At 41.8% G+C, this 18,864-nt stretch overlaps 1 protein-coding gene across 6 annotated transcripts in view; it reads left to right on the forward strand.

The window, feature by feature from the left end:
* The window catches only part of Akap7 (A-kinase anchoring protein 7), a 133,853-nt gene that overhangs the window by 46,839 nt on the left and 68,150 nt on the right, over positions 1–18,864 (forward strand). For all 6 annotated transcript variants that reach the window (XM_085689451.2, XM_085689435.2, XM_085689445.2 and 3 more), the window contains exon 6: positions 11,933–12,045. In XM_085689451.2, coding sequence (XP_085545577.2) covers positions 11,933–12,045 — 113 coding nt within the window. The remainder of the gene's footprint in view (positions 1–11,932; positions 12,046–18,864) is intronic.

Raw genomic sequence — 18,864 nt, forward strand, 5'->3', positions numbered from 1 at the left:
GTTAATAAAATATATACTCTAAAAATAGTAACTATTTAGTCTGAGTTCTAATACTGCACTTCATTCAAAAGACCTTATAAAGAGACAGATGCCTAAGTAAGCTCTGACTTTGTTCTTTAAATAAAGCTCTTCTGTAAATGTATTAAGAACAGCCAGTATTATTAAACATAAAGGTCTAGTCTGTGCTGCAGAGATGGCTCAGTGGCTGCAGAGGACCTGAGTTTAACTCCCGCAGCACACTGGGTGGTTTATAACTGCTTATGACACCAGCTCCAAGGGATCTGATGTCCTTTTCCAGTCTTTACAGACACATGCACACACACATGTGTGTACCCATATGCATGAGCACGCGCGTGCACACACACACACACACACACACACAGAGAGAGAAACATAATTTCTTTTTACTGACCAGTGCGCTCACATGTTTACTTCAGACAAATTGTGCCTGTTATTTATAGATACGGGACCTGTGTGTTTGTGAGAAACAATGTGAAAAGCATGAGGTTTTGCCTTACAAAGTTTTTCTGCAAAAACACTTTAAGATGGCATTTTAAAGAATTTAGTTCAGGATGTAGCTCAGGCACAGGGTACTTGCCCAGCACTCACAGAGCCCTGGTCTAATCCCCAGTATGTGAAAGGAGAAAGTCTAAAAGCAGGGAAGCAGCAGCAGCTCATCTATTTCAGAAAAGCAGGCAAATCTCTGTAGTCTTTGCTAAGACGGTTAGTGATGTGGGAGTCCCCTCCGTGTGCTGTGATTACCATTAATGAATAAAGAAATTGCCTTGGCCTGTTGATAGGGCAGAACTTAAGAAAGCAGGGAAGACAGACTGAATGCTGGGAGAAAGAAGGGCAGAGTTGGAGAAGCCATGGACAGATGCTGGGAATTTTACCCGGTAAGCCACAGCCTCATGGTGATACACAGATTAATGGAGATGGACTAAATTAAGATGTAAGAGTTAGCCAATAAGAAGTTAGAGCTAATGGCCCAAGCAGTGTTTTAAATAATACAGTTTCTGTGTGGCAGCCGGGATGAACATGTGGCCTGCTCCTACAAATTGGCATCAGTCATTCTAACAGATCTGATCGATAGGCTAAGGAAGATGCAGTTGCCAGTTCTATTTGGAGTAGTTTTTCTTTTTTGGAGAGTCTTGCCATGAAGGTCCAGCTGACTTGACCCTCAAACTTTTCTGCCCCAGCATCCTAAGTGACAGGGCTACATGGGCCACTCTGCCCAGTGAATTACTCTTTGAGTGGGAGTAGCCTTTGCAGCAAAACAGAGAGCTATCTGTAAAAAGTTCACACAATTGATGATGGCCGTTTTATAGCTCATTTATCAAGTACAGTTGGCTTATGCAAATTACAAACTCTAGTTTTTTAATGTGACATTAAAAAATAATTTTATTTTTAACTGAGCAGCAGTGGTATATGCCTTTAGTCCCAGCACTCAAGAAGCAGAGGCGGGTGGATCTCAGTGAGTTCCAGAACAGACTGGTCTACAGAATGAGTTCCAGGACAGCCAGGGCTACACAGAGAAACCCTCTCATGAAAGACAAAAACAAACAAACAAAACAAACAAAAATTGTAATGTGTATGGGTGTTTTGCCTGCATGTATGTCTGTGTAGATTGTAGCCTGCTGCCTTCAGAGGCCAGAAGAGGGCATCAGATCCCCTTGAACTGGAGCCATAGATGGTTGTTGACTGCTATGTGGTTGGTGGTAATAATGGAAAATAATATCTGTAATCATCTTAAATCTTTATTGTTTGGTATTTTCTTTGGAGGAAATAAACTATAAACTTCCAGTATTATTACCTGAGATCAAAACCAGATAGAGACACAACAAAAAAGAAAAATTTATAGAACAGTTGTTCTGTTGGACATGAACATAGAAATTATCAACCAAATACTTGCAAACTGAATTCAGGAGTGCACTAAGAAGATCATATACCATGAACAAGTTGGTTTCATTATGGGGATACAAGATGGTTGAACATAAGCAAATAAATTAATATAATATAGTACATTACTAGGCTTAGAGACAGAAATTACATGTTCATCTTAATGGATTCATAAAAATCCCAGAATGATAGAAGTCTTAAAATGGAATAAATATGCCTCAGCATAATAGAGACTATATATGACAAGCCTATAGCCAGCATCATACTATGGAGAAATTCTGAAAGCATTTTCTCTAAGGTTAGAAATGAGACAGAGGTGCTAACTTTGATCTATTTAATATAGTCTGGAAGTCTTACCTGAATCAACAAGACAGAGAGCAAAATAGAAAGGATAAGAGCAGGAGACAGTGAGGAAATAAAAATATCCCTGCTTGTAAATAACACAAACCTACTAACTAAAGAGTCCAGATGCTGCTAAAATATTTATAGATTAGAAAACTACATTCAGCAAAGTGCCAGGTGCAAATCAACATACAGAAATCAGTGGTTTTAGCAAGGCATAGTGACATGTATATGAAGCATGGTGGCATGTACCTTGAGGCATGGTCGCATGTATCTGAGGCATGGTGGCATGTATCTGAGGCATGGTGGCATGTATCTGAGGCATGTGGTATATTTCTGTAAGGCCAGCACTCCATGATCTTCCTGCAGACATCCAGGCCAGCCTGATCTACACAATACTTAGTCACAACAGCAGTCAAATAAAACAAAAATGATCAGAAGCTTTTTAGAAATGTATAATCTAATAATGAACTTGGAGAGAAAGAAATCAGAAAAAATAACCACATTCATAATAGCTTAACACAATCAAACAACAATGAAAATAAAATAAAACACACACACACACGCACACACACACACACACACAACTACAAACCTAGGAGTAAACCTAACCAAGGAGTGAAGATACTAGAAGATTCAAAGACTTCTTATGCTCATGGATCAGCAAAATTAATATTGCATGACTTTTTAAAAATGAATGCTTAGCTGTAGATTCAGCACAATCCTCATTGAAATTCCAATGATATTCTTCACAGAACTAGGAAAAAAAAGTCTGAAATTCACAAAAACACAAAAGACCTCCCCCCACAGCCAAAGCAATCCTTAGCAGAAACAACACTGGTGGTGGTATTGCAATACTGATCTTAAAATCACTACAGAGTCATAGGAGCAAAAACAGCAAGATCCACACAGAATGGACTCATAGCTCAGTAGCATGGAATAGAGGATCAAGGAATCAAAATACACATAACTATAACCACCTAATCTTTGAAAAGGTGCCAGATACATATATATGTGGAATAGAGTGCCTCTTAAATATCTGGTGTTGGGAAAACTAGATAGGTACGCGTGAAAGAGTACAGCCATATTCCTGATATGCTTTACCAATCAAAATGGATCAAAGGCCTTAGAGAAGACCTGGAATTCTGAAAGACTAGAGGAAAATAAGGCAAAATATAGTAATAGGAAGCGGTGGGCTGTGTTCCCGGCACGCGGCTAGCTTTACCCAAAATAATTACACAGAAACTGTATTCATTTAAACACTGCCTGGTCCATTATATCTAGCCTCTTGGCTAACTCTCACATCTTGCTTTAACTCATATCTAGTAATCTGTGTTTCACCACGGGGTTGTGGCCTACCGGGAAGATTCTAACCTACGTCCCTCTCAGGCCAGAGCTTCATGGCGTCTGCTGACTCTGCTTTCCTTCTTCCAGCATTCTGTTCGGTCTACTCTGCCTATCTAAGCTGCTGTCCTATCAAAAGGCCCAGGCAGTTTCTATATTTGACCAATGAAAGTAACATATAGACAGAAGGCCCTCCTACTCCAGCAAAACATTTCAAGTCTATGCATAGATAAGGGCTTTCTGAAAAACATTGCAGTAGCACAGAAAACAATCCCAAGAACTGACAAGTGGCATTGAGTGAAATTAAAAAGCTTTTGTAGTAGGGTGGTGGTGGTACACGCCTTTAATCCCAGCACTCGGGAGGCAGAGGCAGGCAGATCTTTGTGAGTTCGAGGCTAGTCTGATCTACAAGAGCTAGTTCTGAGACAGCCTTCAAAGCTACAGAGTAACTCTGTCTCAAAAAACCAAAAAAAGAAAAAAAAAGCTTTTGTATAACAGGAGCAGAAGTGAGTAATTATACTTAGTAGGCATCTTATAGAAGGCAGAGTTTATTTGGACACATGTTTCTGGAGGGATGAGAGTCCTTCATGGCAAAAAGAAATGGCAGCAGCTGGCATGGTTGCTAAAGCAGGAAGCTGCATGCTCTTATTTTCAATGGCAAACATGTAGCAGAGAGAGAACTGGAAAGGGCCAAGTCTTTAAACTCCAAAAGTGCACTCTAGCAACGTACTTTCTCTGTGGAGGCTGTATCTCCTAAACCTCCCCAAACAGTGACACCAGCTAAGGACTAACTGTTGAAATAGATGAGCCTGTGGGGGACATGCTCATTCAGACTACCACAGGAATAGAATTTGTGTGACCTGAAAGTAAAAGGAGAGATGCCTCCTGGGAATGAAGGGGACCAGCCTGAGGGAAGGGAAATGGTGGAAAGTAAGCACCGAGTACAGTAAGTACTAAGGAAGAAAATGTCACAAAAAAGGAAGCCATTATTCTGTAATCTAACATGAATAAATTAGGAAGTTTATTCCCTGTAAATTTTATTCCTCTGAAATATTAATTCTCTAACTGGGAGACACCATCAGATAATATCCTATGTACCTGTGTGTGTGTGTGTGTGTGTGTGTGTATTTTTATTAGACCTGTGGCTGTAAAGCTTGGCTCTAGGCTCCAAGTAGGCCTATATTAATAGGAAGAGATATTGTGTGTATATGTCTGCATATACATACAGATGCACCTACTTAAGTATATGATATAAAAATGAGTGTATTTGCAATTTTGCACAAAATTCGGGAATGGAATTCTTTACCTATCTTAGCTGCCTCCTCGCAGAAGTGTATAGGAAAGGTGGAAGAAGAGCTAGGAAGCTGTGCTGGTCAGGGTACTGAGAGTTAGACTTCCCCTAAGAGAGGAGTCGTTTTCCTGATGCTTGGACTATTGGGCTGTTGTCTGGACTGCTTTCATTCTTAGCATGGTGTTTCTGTCGGGAACCCTAATTCCTAAGGTTCCAGTTACACTGTTGTCATAAAAACAGCCTTAGGAAATGTTCAAAGAGAAGAAAGGGAAATATGTGGTTTGAAAAAAAAGGTATATAATTCAAAATACAGGATTCTGTTAAAATCAGTTTAATAGTTTCCTTTGAAACAATGTTTATGGGCTGGAGAGGTAGTTCAGAGCTTCAGAGCACTGACTGCTCTCCCGAAGGTCCTGAGTTCAATTCCCAGCAACCACATGCTTGCTCACAGTCTTGCTATAGTGAGATCTGGTGTCCTTCTTTGGCCTGCAGGCAGAACACTGTATGCGTAATAAATAAAGAAATCTTAAAAAAACAATATTTAATGACTTCTTTATTTTTAAGTACGAGTTTATTGCTGCCACACTTTTAAAGAATTCATTTTAATAAAACCTATATGAAGATACATATGTAAAATCAAAAAAATGAAGCTCTTTTTCTTAGGTTCATCAAAGTGTTTATTAAATTGTTCTAATTTTAACAAGGGTTTCTAGTCTCTTAAAAATGTACTTAAACATTTGATTGCATTTGTCTTTGTGCATATGTGTCTTAGACAACCTGCAGGAGTCTATTGTTGCCTTCCACCACATGGCTCCATGTTTAGACTCTGGTTGTCAACACTGCACAAACGCCTTCAGGTCCCCTGAGACATCTTACCGCCCCACAAAACATATTTCAAATGAATTGTTCTTAGGCAACTCTTTTCACCTTTATTTCTGAGATAAATTATATTATTTAGGAAGCAGCCAGAGTTGACGTTTGAAGGATGTCTGATGTATTTGTTGTGTGATTTTCAATTTTGTGCTTGAGGGAATTTCTGTGTTACATAGGAGGAATTGACAGCCTCTTTAATTATTCATGAGCTCCCCTCCAGAGTAAAAGTTAACACAGATGAAAAATGACATGTAATTTTTTTACATTAGTGGAAACTTTTACCTCAAAAGTGATGTATGTATAGTCACTATCCAAAACTCAGCTAAGCAATAGATTATGCTGTTATTAGAAACAAGATCAATACCCCTCAGAAAGAAGACATTCCTTTTCCCGTTTCTATAAACCTAGAAAAGGTACTATACAGAGAAAACACTAATGAAGTTAAATGTGCTCTGTGACAAATATTTAAGAGTATTGTGAATAAATATCACCAATGATTTTAGGCCAAGAGAGTAATCAGAGAAGTTATGTCAAAATCAGATGTAACTAAAACAAGTAAATTTAAACACGTTTCTTTAGATGCCCTTGAATGTTATGTCAAATAAGTAATATGCAAAAATCTAATGCAGGTAGCAAAGAGCGGCCCAGATGCCTCCTGCCTCTGTGTGGACTGTTAGAATCCTTTTTTCCCACTGTAGTTCCTGGTAGTTCACAGAACCAGGAGTCCTGTGTATTGGACACTTGCCCTCAGAAGCTACTGGGCCTATGCGCCAGGGGTATGTGCTCAGTAAATAAAACCAGCAAATGGTATTGTGTGTCCACATCTTTCTGCTGGATCTGTTCCCTGGTGATAATTCTGCTAAGTGATAATTCTTTACTATTTAAAGATTGAAATTCAAATCTTCAAATTATACCTTAATCCCATGGGTCAAACCTTAGGAATTTAGTACATTAGCCCACCCTGGTATGGTTAAGCCATAGGTCTTTGTCAATGTTCAAGTAGTTTTGACTTAAGAAAATAACACCTTATGTATTCAGCCTAATATTTCATCTCTGATTCGTCTTCTGGCAGCCAAGAATGTGTCAATGTAGAAATGACTAAAGTGAAATTGCAGTAGAGGATAGTGTGTGTGGTGAATATAGATTGCTTGCTTCATGACGTGCTCTTGCTGGATTCTGGGCTTTCTGATTGGCTGCCCTTTGTATGATTCCTCTAAACCTCATGCCTGATCAGATGCCCTCTGGCTTCAGTGGGCCAGCTGTGGCACCCAGTGGTCAGGAGAAGAGACTATGACTATCTTGGGCTCCATAGACCTTGGAGCATCTTCTTGACTTCATAGCCTTCCATGCTCCCTGGCCTCTTCTAAGTTCTTATGTGAACTCCTTCCCTGCTTAGTCAGCCAAGGTTGCAGTCTCCGCTCTCAGCTAACAGGCACTGATTTCCCAGTCGTTTAATGTTTTGTTGTATTTTTGTTGTATGCTCTTTACTTCCGTAGAAGATGGAAGAAAAGCCATGTGATGGCAATAGCTAGCAGAAGGGTTTTTATACATATCTCAAATTCACATAACATAAATCAGTATATGTGTCACAGTATACACCGGCATTTAGAAAGCATTTGAAAAGCAAACTACCACAATAAGGATGTCAGTACACAGCGGGACAGCACAAGGTAGTGACTGAAGCTTCTCCTTCTGTCTTCTCTTGCTTGCCCCCCTCCACCCTGCTTCCCCCAGTGATCCAAATGATAAACAGAGAAAGAGTAGAGATAGAGATAGTGGTTTTGACAGCAATGCACAGTAATCAGTTTTTTTCTGTGTCTCATGTTAAGAGAAGATACAATTATAGATGTAGTTAGAGGCCAAGCAAAGTTGTGACTTCTCCCTGCCATCCTCTTGTGACCAAACAGCAGAAAACCACAGAGGCCAGAGCCTCTGATTTCTGGAGAAATGTACTAAGGCAGAAGTCAGATTTCCCTGTACCCCCAGCAGTCAATGGAGAGGAAATGAAGGTATGATCACATATCCTGTTCCAGTTGGCCCCATAGTGAGTGTTCTGCCTCTCCCGCCTCAGCTGCTGTGCTCAAGAGTTGCAGGAAGACAGTGAAGGATCTCAGACAGTCTTGTTGCTGCTCTCTATGCTGGGCGGGGAGGGACAGACACTGTAGAAAGTCCTTGTGTACTGGAAAAGGGGAGGACCTAGTGTTGTGGAATGTTACACTGTGTAGAGATGTGCTACATTTGTTTATGCTGAGCTTGCTTACAATGTAAAGACGTTGCTTTGCCTGCCTAAGGCACCTGATCAGTCTAGTAAAGAGCTGAATGGCTAATAGTTAGGCAGTAGAAGGATTGGTGGGGCTTGTGGGCCGAGAGAATAAGTAGGAGAGAGAATCGAGGCTCAAGAGGAGATTAGAGAAAATGAGGGAGAAGGAGGGGGAAACATCTGGGCCCACCATCCAAATGCTAAGTGGGACATCCAGAATGAAAGAAAGGTAAAAATCTCTAAGGCAAAGCGCAGATGAAGAGAAACAGGTTAAAATAAGTTATAAGAGCTAGTAGGACAAGCATAAGACAAGGCTGAGCATTCAGAACTAATAAGTCTCCATGTCATAATTTGATAGCTGATTTGTGGCACAAAAGAAAGCCCGTTACAGCCTAGCTTCAGAAGTCAGACATGGTGTAGGTCTCCGTGGATCCCACATGGGTACTAAAGAGCTAGATACTTTCTGCCCAACCCCCCACCCAACGTATTATGACAGTCCGTGAGTGGCCATTTTCAACAAAAATACAGTCTAGGGAAGAAGTGCTCTTAGGACCATCTGGAATTTCAGAATGCTTACTCTAGTCAAAGTATAGATGAGTGAAGACAGTTATTGTCTCATAGAAATTTTTCTTGCTGGGCTTCCACCCCTAATTTCCACATTATGCTTAGAATAAAATCTAAAGACTTTAGATCCCAGCACTTGGGGTGTGGCATTAGTGAACGTGTCTTTGTGGTTTTGTAGTAAGGTGTTTATTCAGGTGTTTCTGTTCTGAAACTCTGCTGTTCTCTCTGAATTATAGCCAGAGCCTTTCATGTAGACCTGTTATTACAGTGAAGTCCTTTATTTTCTTAGCAAAGGTGATATGTATCTGTTTTATTTTAAGTTCTCTGGCCAAAAAACTGAGCTCTTACACTGGCGTTCTTATGCCAGACTTTGTTTTTAATGCAAATAATTTTGCATCTATCCATCATTCATGATTTCTGGTCTCCAACCAAAATTGGGGTCTACAACTTATGCATACAATTGGCTCCAGTATTGCATAGAAAAACCCTTCATTTTTTGCATTTATTTGTGTGTGTTTGTATGTGTGTGTGTCTACATGTGCTTGTCATAGCACACACGTGAAGGACAGAGGACAGCTTGCAGCGGTCTGTTCTCTCCAGGTGTGGTGACATCTTGCTGACCCAACACTTTTTATTTTTAAGGAGTTCTGTCTCAGGACTGTGTGGAGGGAAGCATGACCAGAGTAGAAGTTAGGCCAATTCCTCCTCACTTCCTTCTCCACTACTATAAAAGAAAGGCTGTCTTGTGCATAGACTCATGTGGGAGATGTGCATGTGTGTGCATGCCAATGCATGTGCCTGTGTGCCCACATGTAGATAGGTGACTTACCCCGTCACTTTCCACCTTATTCTCTTGAAACAGGGACTCTCTTGAATCTGGAACTTGCTATTTTAAGGCTCAGTTGGCGGTCTGCCTTGTCTGTCTACCCTCTTGCTTCTGCCCCCACCCTCATAGCAGAAGGTGTAAGCCATGCTGGACTTCTGTGGGTGCTGGGGATCCAAGCTTGGGTCTTTATGCTTGGGAATCAAGTGCTCTTACCCACTTAACCATCTCCTCTGCATTGTTTTTTGGAGTTCAGCTTTATTCCTTGAATTTAGTTAATTGTATTAACTTTCCCTCAAGCCACTTTTGGATAAAGATAACCTGAAAAGGTGTTTATTAACAGTCCTTCAAGAATATGAGTTTTTAACACACGGGGCAAGAAATTCCAGGTTCCTGTTTGCATGTTCTAGCATGTGGCTTGTGTACTGACAGCAGTATTAAACTGCCAAGACGTCAGTTGGGAAACTCTAATTAGTTCTTTCTTGTTAACTGTGTAATAATCTTTCCAGGATGACATCCTGTCTGTGCTCAGTGTTTTCTATGTAGAGTTTTGTGGACCAAAATTTTCTTTTCTCCTTTGTGTTCAGGATGCTACATAGTTCATGTCTTCATGGTCACTGGAGAGATCAGTGTTGTGGTACCTCCACCACCTCTGCCCTCCTCATCCCTCTTTCTTGGTAGTTGACCCTTTCCTCTGAGACTCCCCTCTGTTTTCAAGATACATCCATTTTGTTACTATTTTCTTCACTCCCTCACAGTCCCCTTTCTGCTTTTATGTCTAATGAGCCCCTCCTTGAGGATAACCCATACACTAATGGAAGAGGAAGCATTTCTGACACTTGTAAACACTGACACTGCTCCCTGCAGTGCTCAGGAATGCATGCTTCCCAGCGCCAGGCATTTTCCTGGCACAAATGTCTGGTCAGCTCTAGACTGAGTATTCTGGGGGAATGCTCTGCAGGTCCCCAGAGTGTGGCCTTGATGTGGGTCTCACGCCCAAGTGTTCTGCTCTCTGAACTCAGCTGTCTTGCTCTCTCCTTTTGGTTCTTTTTGCTCACCCTGGAAAGTTGATGGGCTGGCTCCATCTGGGGTTCTCCTCCTATATACCCAAGGCTTTAAACTGTAACAATCAAAAGGCTTAGCCCACAGTGTTTGTTCTTTATGTTATAGTGGATGTGTGTGTGTGTGTGTGTGTGTGTAGTGTATGTGAGTATGTGGCTGCACACAGGTGAGGCCAGAGCAGGATGTCTGATGTCTTTCTCTGTTGCCTTCCATTTTATTGCCCTGCAACATGGTCTCTCATTGAAGCATATTTCAGCTGAAATAGCTGGCTGGCAGCTTCTAGGAACCATGTGTCTCTGCCCACAATGCAGGGGTAAGGTGGGGGATATATGTTCCAGGCATGTGCATCCAGTCCCAGCTTATTACGTGGGTGATAGGGAACTGAACTGAGGGCTTCATGCTTGCAGAACAAGTCATTTTTATTCACTAGACCAAGACCCATTTCTTATCTTGTTAGGGAAGGTTCTTTGCTTCATCTTGCTCAGAAATTTTAGATACAAAAGGTGGCAGTGGACCAACCAGTCCTTTCCTAGACCATAAGGAAATCACTGAGATGGTCCCTAGAGGCAGCATCACCCTGGGAAACATGGATTTACTTATGTGAGGGGCTCCCTTTGCACATCAGTGTTTTGTGCATCCTATTGCATGTTTGTGATCATTGGGAGCTTATCTTTTGTGCAATCATAGCACTTGTCACACTCATCGAATTTCTTTGTCTCTAAGAAATGCCAAGTAGCTATCTTCTTTCCTTCCTATTTTTTTTAATTGAATTGCTTTTCATGCAATGTATCCTCATGGTTTCTCCTCCTCTGTCTCCTTCCAGATCCTTCCCACTTCCCAACCCGTCTGGTGTAGGAGGTCCTTCTGTATTTGCGTTGCCTTCATTGGTTGAATAAATAAACTGCCTTGGCCTTTTGATTGGGCAGCCCTTAGGTGGGTGGAGAAGACAGAACAGAATTCTGGGAGGAACAAAGCAGAGATAGGCAGGCACCATGGTTCTCCTGCCCAGGACGGATGTTGGTTAGGCTCATGCCGGTAAGCCACAGTCAAGTGGTGATACGCATTATTAGAAACAGGTTAGATCGAGATGTGAGAGTTAGCCAATATGAGGCTAGAAATAATGGGCCAGGCAGTGATTTAATTAATACAATCTTTGTGTGGTTATTTCGGGGGTTAAGCTAGCTGGGCGGCAGAATGCAACCCACTCCTTACAACACCCGTCCAACTCCATGTCTTATTTCTCCCTCTGTCTTTAGAAAACAAACAGAAATAAACAACAAAAAACTGAAAACAAAGGAAAAAACATGAGAAGCACAAGCACACGTAGACACACGCACACAGAACCCATAGAAACACAAAATTGGAACCGTAATATGATTGTCTTCATTATACAATAACCATCTCTTGAATCAGCCCTTCAATAACTAACGATAACTATGCGTTACAGGAACATTTGTGCTCTTATTTTCTTCAGAAACTGCAAAAAGGATATTTCAAGAAAAAGGCATCCTGGCAGGAGAAAGCAGAAGTTTTAAGCCTCACTTGACCTTTATGAAGCTGTCAAAAGCACCAATGCTCAGGAAGCAGGTGAGTGCACGTTTGTATCGTTGGACTTACTTTCCAGGGCACCCGGGCTTTAGCATGGTTGGTAGTGTGACATTTTGTATTTTTTGGCACCCTAACCTCCTTGTTCCTGGGACTTCAGGTCAATTCATTTCCAATCCAAGGGTGCTAAAGATCTCAGTGTTCCTAGGAGGCTATGACAGCCCTGCCTGATTTGCTGCATGGCTGTGGGCTGTGGTTTGCACACTGACACCCCTGGCGGCTGCTGCTTCTTTTGCGATTCCTCCCAGGAGGAGCCTGTAGATGGCGCCAGAGTTCAGTTGTTCTGCTTTCTTGCTTCTGCCTCCTTTCGCTCCCAGGGTTTCCTGCGCTAGCCTCTATTCACTTGCTGCTCATTGCAGTCCTCTGTTCTAGCCCGCGTTGAGGGATGCTTTGGGGCTCTACTTTTTGTAGGTTTTTCAGGGATTCTAAAAGACAGTTTTGAGCTTCCAACAATCGCCTCCACTCAGGGCCTGGAACAAGGATACCACAGACTGGATGTAAAATTATCCGTGGGACACCCCTACCCTACCCCTAAGTACTTTTCCATAAGGTTGGGTAACAGTGACAAGCTAAGACTAGTGTCTTTTAACTTCCTTAAGCTATGGTGCTTTTACCCCCACATGCATACACACACACACACGCACACACGCACGCACCCACCCACGCACGCACGCACGCACGCACGCACACACTCACGTTTTCTTGATTTCTCCAATTGAGCCCAGGGGTTTCTTATGTTACTCGCTGGCCTCTGCTGTACCAGAAGATCTGAGATAAGCATGCAGATCAGTATCTACTCCCTGCTCTGCATTCTCTCTGCTCCTTTTAAGGCTCATTTGTAGCTCTAAAAATGAAGGCCGTTCTTGTTAGTAAGTATAACCTGCTCCCTGCCAGTTTAGCATGTTCTGTTCTCAGAGTTCTTTTTGTTCTTTAAAATGTGTTTGGTCGATCCATCCTGTGCTTGTGAACCTTCTACACACTATTGTTAAAAATGCCCTCAAAAAGATATCTTGTATATTTTTGATAGCTATTTTTAAAAAGTCGCCAGTATCTACATGAGGCCTGGTTGCAAGATATGTTAGGGGAAATGATTTTTGTACGTGACAGTGTTTGAAGCCTTGAATAACGACCTGCAGAGCTTGTAGACTGACCGTTCACTTCTTCACTCGTCTCTCTCGTTTTGCTTTCAATGGATTGCCTTCTCCCAAGTGGCTTCCCACTTAATCCCAGAGTGACAAGTCAGTGGTGAAGGTAATTCCCCTATTTCACAATGTTGCTTTGCCTTGACAATATTAACTTAGGATGGGAGCACCCAGTGGTACTTACCAAAGGGATGCAGAAATGCTCCAGGATCTCGATTTCAACCTTCCAGACTGTTCATATGTGCTTTCTGGGCACTTAGCAGGATAGAACTGAGTTCCTCCCGGTAGAGGACAGGGACTTGAGACTCAGAAGGTTTACCTGCCTTCAGGAAGGTCACATCCTTGAGTTTCAAAATCCCGTCTCAGTGTCTAAGAACCTGTCTTAGTCTCAGTCTCCTGTTTGTCCTGCCCACCGGCCAACTTCCACTGGCCAGCTCACATTCATTTCTCTATATGAGGAGCATCTGTTACAGATTATGATTCCATAAATATTTATCCGGTTTCTGTTGCATGCCAAGGACTGGCTGCTTAAGTCTGAATTGGTAATCAAAATGGAAAGTCCCTGCTCAAATGGTGTATAGACTTGAAATCAAATTGCATTCTGTAGAGATTAGAAGATTTAATCTATTGAAAGAAATCACAGTAGACTCTGTCTTCTCTATGGAGGAGATACAACAAGGTCCCCAGTAAATGCCTGAAGCCACAGATAATACTAATCACTCTATATGTTGCTTCCTCAGACGCGGGTGTTCATTCATTTAAATGATAAATGTACTATGTATCTTTGACATAGCAAATGCCGCCATTACTATGCACTTTTGGGGCCATTATTATGTAAAGGTACGAATTACTTAAATGTGAGCACTGTGATGCCTAGTCTGATAGCTGATATGGTTACCAGTGGCTAACGGGAGGGTCCTGTATGCACTGTGGCTACCCTGGCAAAGGGATGATCCCCATCCTAGGTGGGGCAGGGTAGCACAGGGTGGCAGAGCGTCTCTTGCTGCTCAGAAGGGTGCACAACTTAAGACATGTCTTCTCCCTCCCCCTCAGCTCTAGTGCCAGCTCCCCCTTTTTTATTTTGAGGCAAGGCCTCAGTAAGTTGCCCAGGTTGTCCTTGAATTCAAGGCCCTCCTCCTATAACCTCCCAGGTATTAGAATGACAGGTCTCTACCAACATAGGAAGCTCTTTCTCATATTTTCTGTTTAATACTTTTGAACTGCGGTTGACCGCAGAGAACTGAGAACTTACATAAAAGGTGAGACTTCTGATTGTCTGTCTGGTTTCTGTCTATATGTCCCATCTAGTCCATGCTGACTTGCATGCGACTTTTCTCTAGAAACTCCTTCCTATGCATCAATGGGATGATGTCAGCAGCTTCCAAGGTGTCCTTTAATCTAATCAAGTAGAACCTAAACTGAACTCTCCTTGTCTTTAATCATGCGCTTCTAGTGTTACTTAGGCAAATGAGAAAGTAAAAGAGGGAGAAGCAGGTAATAGTTGCCTTTCCTACTTGCAAATGGGATGCAAAGCACTTCAAGTTCTTTATTTTTTCAAAAGTTATTTTAATTGTAATTATATAATATAAACAGTTAATATATATATATATACATATATATTTATATTGCTACAGAATGAAGGTAATGAAACTTTGCTCATCTTTGCTCAACTGTGTAGCCCAGGCTGGCCTCAAACTCCAGGTCTTCTTGCCTGAGTTTTCTGACCCTCAAGATTGAACTATGTAACCTCACCTGGCTGTTATGCCCAGATTTCTGGGTGTACCCCAAACCACCCTGGAGTTCATACACAGAATAGAGTTGGAGGGCAACCCAGTGAGCACGGAATCTGCCTGTGTTTATTTCTCATGATCTTTAAATACCCAAACCCAAAAAGGGAGGAAGAAGGCAAGACTTATTTACCGTGGTACAAACAAGGAACAAACAAAGTAATTACCATTTTAATACCCCACACACCAAGTAACCACACCCTAGGTCCTGTAGTCACACCTTAGGCCAAACCTCTTGTCAGTAACCTTGAAGGAGCATGAATAGTCCTGAACTCTGACCTTTAGTCAGTGTGGAACAGATCCACTTCAGTGGACTCCAACAACATATATACATGCAGACAAAACACCTATAAAATGGAATACAGAAATCAAAACAATTTAAATGTGTGTTCTTTAACCGAGATGCCTTTGCTCCTGATATTATTATAATATTAAAATAGAAATAATTAAAATAGGAATAATTACACAAATCTTAAAATAATCTTAAAAAGCAAGTTTTTTTGTGCATAAAGATATTTATGGAAACATTAGTAATGCTATAAAAAGGTTCCTCTCTCAAAATATATAAAAATGAAAATGGAAAGAAAAAAATAACGTCTACAATAGAGGAATGTTAAGGCAGTTATGATAATGCATATCAATGCTTTAAGCATGTGTTAAAGTATATAACTATAAGGACTTTATAACAGCATTAGAAAGTAAATGAGATTTAGAATGTATGCTATAGTTAGAGATCTGTATAATGGTTTAAGTAAAAGGCTGCAGGTTCCCAAGTGGCTGCAGCAGGCAGCGGGCAGTGAGACCATGCCGCAGGTCCCCAACATGGTGGCAGGCAGTGGGCTGAAGAAGGGGAGAAGTGTGGCGGGGAGGGGGGGAAGGGAAAAAGTGGGGAGAAGGGAGAGACTGAAGCTGCCTCTTTGAGAGGAATGATGAAGATCAGCTTTGCTGGGTGGACAGCAGATGGTCCTGGAGGGAGTGCGTGTGGCTTGTCTCTTAAAGGGACAGAGCAGATCATTACAGTGGGTACCATAGTTTGGGTGGTTGCTTTGCACAACACTTAATGTGTCTTTTAATGCATTTCAGAGGTAAAGATTGAGATTCCGATGTTCTTTCAGTGGTTTTTCTGAAAGATTTCTGAATAGAGCTGATATTAATATCTCTAGGATGGAGTGAACTTTCCTTGGCATATTAAGGATTTTTAGTCAGCTGGTTAGGATTTTGCTGGGTTCCAGTGAAAGCTAGCCTTGGCGAGCTGAATTTAGTAAGAATTCATGGTGATGAACATGTCAGATGTCCATGTCAAGTCAGGAGTGAGGGGAAGCCACTGGCTTCTGAGGCCCTGAAGCTTTCCATGACTTTGGAGGGTGCTTATTTAGTGTCTAGGAGAAACCTAATGAGGTGTTATTTAAAATTGTTTTTATTATGCTTATACACACACACACTACATTTATATGTAAGTACACAAACATCATGGTGCACATATATGGAGGTTGGAGGACCATTTATAGGAGTCCATCATCTCCTTCTACCTTCTGGGTTACAGGTAGCAAATTCAGGCCATCAGGTTTGGCAGCAAGTGGCCCTGAGTCATCTCACCAACTCCTGTCTTTCATATTTCACTTGACATTCTAGGAGGACATCTGCAAATAATTTTGGGTGTGATATAGAAACACTCCCAAGATACTGGTAGTGCTATATTGTTGGGACTGGTGACTATTGGTATATAAAAAAAGCCATGCACTAGGCAGAGAACAGGTGTAGATCAGCAGAAGCAAGCATCTAAGACCACAGGATGGATAGACGGTCCACCTACTGATGACCAGAGGAGATGAGGTCATAGAGGTTAGTGTTTCTTTTTTCCATCTAGTCACCAGCATCTCTATTAACCCGAAAAACTATTATCCATGTTAAACTAAAAAAAAAAAAATAAAATTCAAAGTTGGAGCTGTAACAATTTGTTTAGGAAGTTAAATATCTCATTAAGATCCTGGGCAGAGCTGAGTGCTCCGGGAGTGCTCCAGGGTGCTCCCAGGAGTGCCCCTCAAGAGTTCCCATGAAGATTCTCAGCAGTGGTCAGTGTGAGGTAGAGAAGTCCCTAGGGCTCTGGGGGTCCTGTTCCCAGAAGGATACCTGTTTATAGGTTGCATGTACTAAAAGTCACCAACACCAAATGGGGAGCCGGAAGTTCTGTGTGTTAGGTTTGGAAGTTTGGAAATACAGAAACTCTCCCTTGAATCTCCTGGTGTGGAGATTCCCCTGCACCAACAGAGCTGAGTGAGGGAAGGACAGATCTGGGAAGCCAAAGGCTTTCCCTGGAAATTACATACTTTACTAACGAGAGGAGAAATTTATTCAGTGTTCATGTGAGTTTTGCTTATTTTTTATTTCACGATATTGTACTTGGTATATTGAAACTTTTAAAATGAACTATTCTGATGACCACTGCGCTGTGTAATTAAAAAAAAAATCAAACAAATTTGGCCTCAGAAAATCTGAGTAAATTACTCTGTGACCTCGTAAGTGCGGGGTGTTGTGTTTCCCCGCTGCTGTTTGACATGCTTAGACTGTAGTATGTGTACCTCCGTGCTTTTCATAATGAGTCCTGTTGGATTTATATTTCTCATAGAATGACCTCCTGCTTCTGTGATTTAAACTGAGAAACCTGCAGGGTTAGACGTGTATGCTAACACTTGGTGGCAGAAGAAGACCACTTTCAATCACACAGGGCCTCAGTGCACATCTGGCTTCCTCGAGGCATAAATGTGGTCTCCTCATGCACAGATCCATTGTTTTTAAGTACACCTTCTTTTCTGAGCTCCAAAGTGCCCGGATTTATGATTTTTCTAATTTACTAATATAGCATTTACTAACGCAGGTTTGGCTTTTTTAACTGGTACTGAAGCAGGTCCCTACCAGATGTTTAACTAAAAACCACAGATTCCTCTTTAGCCCCACACTCTATCTAAAGCAGAGGGCCTGAAATCTGACCCGCCTTGTGAGTCTGCCTGTCTCCTTTGCTGTGTCTAAGGGCACAGAGGTAAATTACTTTAATATTTTCTCTCGAGTCACCATGAATTTTTGCAGAGCCTTCATGGCCTAGGGCCAAGGACTCTTATCCATGATGGCCAGGCCCTCACCCACAAGCGGCAGAAGTAAACATCTCAGGACAACTACCTTGTCCCCGCAAATAGTAAGGAGCACTTTGTAGAACTTGAGCTGGGACAGTAACTGGAAAGACCACACTTTAACAAAGACTGCTTGATTATGCATACCCCTTACTTCCTGCCCCAAATGCTTCATTTATTTAAAACTAAAGCACATGTCAGTACTTCAAGAAAGACCTTGGATCAGCAGATGCCTTTATCTGTTCCTCTTCCCCTGTGACCACATTGGAGAAAGCTCTCGGGTCTTCAGCATTACTTGTCCTTTAATAACAGCCCATGGGTCTTTGCCGTAAAAACTAATTACAACACCTTCCTGCAGCAGCTTCTGAGTGTCTGACATTAGAATAAAAGCATGAAAGAACTCGGTCAGAGTTGCTGTGTGCACAGGAACGGGTGAGGCGCATGGGGGTGACGATCCGGGAGAGCAGTGAAGGTATGGGACAGCCACAGTTCCCGTCAGTGAGCACCGGGAGTGTGTAGGTGAGTGAACGTGGAAATGCTTTGGTGATTCACGACACTGAGCCAGGATCAGAATAAAAATGTGGTATAGCACACTGGCTGAACCAGACACTTCCTCTCCATGCCTCCTTCCCTGCAACTACTGACACCATCTTGCTTCTCCTTTCACCCTTTCTGACCCCTGTATTTACCTCTCTATTTTTGTACAATCATATTTTTGTATCTTTTTATGTTACCGGTCTATCTAAT

The sequence above is a fragment of the Myodes glareolus genome, chromosome 1 (assembly GCF_982192425.1).
Source record: "Myodes glareolus chromosome 1, mMyoGla1.1, whole genome shotgun sequence".
Lineage (NCBI taxonomy): Eukaryota > Metazoa > Chordata > Mammalia > Rodentia > Cricetidae > Myodes > Myodes glareolus.